At 46.5% G+C, this 2,819-nt stretch overlaps 1 protein-coding gene across 1 annotated transcript; it reads right to left on the bottom strand.

The window, feature by feature from the left end:
* Positions 1-508: 508 nt before the first annotated feature.
* LOC133903550 (peroxidase N-like) lies at positions 509-2,282 on the bottom strand. The gene is made up of 4 exons (XM_062344970.1): positions 1,983-2,282; positions 1,577-1,759; positions 1,332-1,497; positions 509-1,147 (listed from the first exon to the last, which is right to left on the bottom strand). Exons 1-4 carry the CDS (start codon positions 2,199-2,201, stop codon positions 732-734), a joined length of 984 nt encoding a protein of 327 aa, XP_062200954.1. The 5' UTR covers positions 2,202-2,282; the 3' UTR covers positions 509-731.
* Between the last annotated feature and the right edge of the window lie 537 nt (positions 2,283-2,819).

Here is a 2,819-nt window from a genome sequence, read left to right on the forward strand (position 1 = left end):
AAAAAATTTGAGCTGTTACAAGAACATCCCGAGAAAATGCTACTGCAAATGATACTGACAACGATATGTTGGGCCTGAAATAAATTTAAGTTTGCTCAACTTTTTATGTTTCCTGGAAAGCTCAGCTGAGTATGATACATGGAACCCATTGGTAAGTGTTGCATAGTGTTAAGTTGATCCCATGCTTAATCTAATCACCATCTTAATGAAATAATTTGAGAACTGAGTAATAGCTCAGTTGGTAAAGTCTCTAGTTAAGAAACCACCCACCAGGCTTGATCCCAGGTGCTCAAAGATCATATTAGTACCTTACTAAATGATTCGGTACTCCACCCCTAGACAAAATATGGATGACGGTTTTCTCATGTGGTTGTGATTTTTTAATAAAATAGTTGGTCCGCTATTTTATTGTTTAGAGAAGTAGCTGGGATTAAAGCAAATCTACTAAAACTGTAGCGACAGTTCAGATAATCCTGCACAATGTGATCATTGATCACTGATCTGTTCATAAACTAGAAACCATTACTAGAGAATTATTATTACTGCGAATCTTCTTAAAACATAAAACCATGTAAGAGCTTCATATTACACGCACAAACCTAGCATACAAATACGTGCCTTTAGACAAACAAGTGCAAGAAATAGACCCCACAAACACATGCATGACTGAAATTTTGAATTTTTTTTTAGATAAAGGACTGAAATTTTGATATCCAGTCGATCATCACTCCTCAGTTGACAACCCTGCAGTTTTTGCGAATCTGCCCGGCCGATCCGGGGGGCGGGCTGATGTTGCCCATCTTGAGCATGGACCAGACGAAATCGTAGAAGAACTGCTCGCCGTCGTCGCTGTAGGTCTGCACCAGCGCCTTGGTGCTGGCGACGCCGTCGGGGCTGGAGAAGAGGCCCTGGTCGGAGGACAGGAGGCCCCTCTCGACCAGGAGGTTCTGGTAGTAGTGGTTGTCGAAATAGTCGGCGGACCTGGCGTCCAGCGCGGTTGTCTGATTGCCGTCGCCGCCAGCGCAGAGGCTCTGGAGGCTGGCAGCAAGGGTGGCGTCCAGCGTTGGGTCGACTGAACTTGTGGCCGAGAAGTTGGACAGGCGCTTACTGAACAGCGCACACCGGGCTTGGCCGATCGTGTGGGCTCCTATTAATTTTCAGATTCAGATCATGTGAGTTGTGCAGAATCTTGGCACGGTAGAAGCAAATAGCAAGCAACTCTAATTGATCAGATCTTTCTGAGAGTTTCAGAGTGAGCTATGAATTTCCAGAACTGACAGACTACCTCTGTAAACATGTACTATCTAGTACCTAATTTTAAGATATTGTACCTGATAAGACCACCACATCAGTCGTGTTCAGGCCTACGGCATTGAACTTCTGAATGATCGAGTCGATCGGCTCGAACGGCGAAGGCAAGCTGTTGTTAGCTCCGGACTGATTTGCCACCAGTCCGTCCCTTCTCCCCAGAAGAACATCATAGTAAGGCCCTCCACTCTGAAAAAAAATAAAATTGGTTACTCTTCCTGACAAAACATATTGTGTCCGACAAACTGGATTCTGAGTAGGAGCTTACAAAGAGCACTCCGTAGCTGGCTGCAAGGGCTACAATGTCAGCGCAGGAAACCACCTCAGGGCAGAAGGTCTCGAGGTCCGCCTTTATCGCGTCGATGACCTCGAACCCTCTGACTGAGTTCAGGTTCGGAAGCGCAAATTTCTCGCCAGTGTCACCGTCCAGGAGAATTGAACCGTCACACCCCTGCATGCATCAAATTTACACCATTTCAGTAACATTATCAGAGAATTTTTTTTAGCACCGGAGACCTTTATTAGAGGCCTTTTAATGGGGTGCGAGACCAGGGGTTCGAACCCCGATCGGCTCCCTCCACCCTTGGAGGTTTGCCCCGAGGCTAGAAGCCAGTCCGCAACATTATCGGAGATTCAGTGTTCAGAGATGGAGAAGTCAGTCAAGTGACAGTTACATTGACAAAGCAGTCATGGAAATGGAGCCTGAGGAGGGAGGCGCCCATCCTCGTCTCAACCATCATGGCAGAGAACACATGCTGCTGGACAATGGCGTACAACTGAGGGCACGTGTTGTAGTAGAAATCGACTGTTAGCTGAGACCTCGCACCCTGGTTACCGAGGCACAACGCAAGAACTGAACATACAAGCACCAACCGGCAGTAAGAGTGGTCCATGTCTTACTCAGTTACTCTCTCCACACTATCTTAGGCTTCCAGCTCTTGATCTCCACACTATCTTGGGCTTGCACAGTCCATGGCCTCTTGCAGTGTTCTTATAGGCGATTAAAGTCATCGATCGGCCAATATACTGCCTCCGGTAGGCCAAGTCGGCTCTATAGTGGGCGGCTGCACATTCACTGATCTCCTTCTGTTAGAAAGTTTTTTAAACAAAGATCGCACTGCACATTCGGAAGATGGCAATTGGAGTATTGGCACGGCCACCTTTGCTCTGCTTTGTGCTATGCAATGGTGAAGTCACTAGTGTAATGGATCTGCAGTGCTGCACTCAGCATGCTTGCAAGAGCTTTTTGTCTCTAAGTCCAAAGTGGTAGTGGAGATCCAACCAAAGAGGAAACGGTAATGTAATGCACGCACTTTCGTGTGGGACTTGGATTTTGGAGATGTCTGCAAAGGATGAGATGATAGGCTGATGCATTTTTCAATCAAGTATCGGCAGTAGTGGCATGATTGGATTGTGGTAAAATTAACCTGGCCTCTGCAAAGTTTCAGATGAGGTTTTCAATTGTAGTTGCATTGGTGCTGCGAGTTGTCTCTGCATTACTAGTCGATTGC

Source organism: Phragmites australis, chromosome 21 (assembly GCF_958298935.1).
Source record: "Phragmites australis chromosome 21, lpPhrAust1.1, whole genome shotgun sequence".
NCBI classification, from domain to species: Eukaryota; Viridiplantae; Streptophyta; class Magnoliopsida; order Poales; family Poaceae; genus Phragmites; species Phragmites australis.

What these genes read in the sequence shown, in the direction of transcription:
- LOC133903550 (XM_062344970.1), bottom strand. Translation starts at nt 2,201, where the DNA reads ATGGACCACTCTTACTGCCGGTTGGTGCTTGTATGTTCAGTTCTTGCG. An exon ending in CCAGCTACGGAGTGCTCTTT is followed by an intron (nt 1,498 to 1,576) that starts GTAAGCTCCTAC and finishes ATTTTTTTTCAG; the next exon opens with AGTGGAGGGCCTTACTATGA. An exon ending in TGATGTGGTGGTCTTATCAG is followed by an intron (nt 1,148 to 1,331) that starts GTACAATATCTT and finishes GAAAATTAATAG; the next exon opens with GAGCCCACACGATCGGCCAA.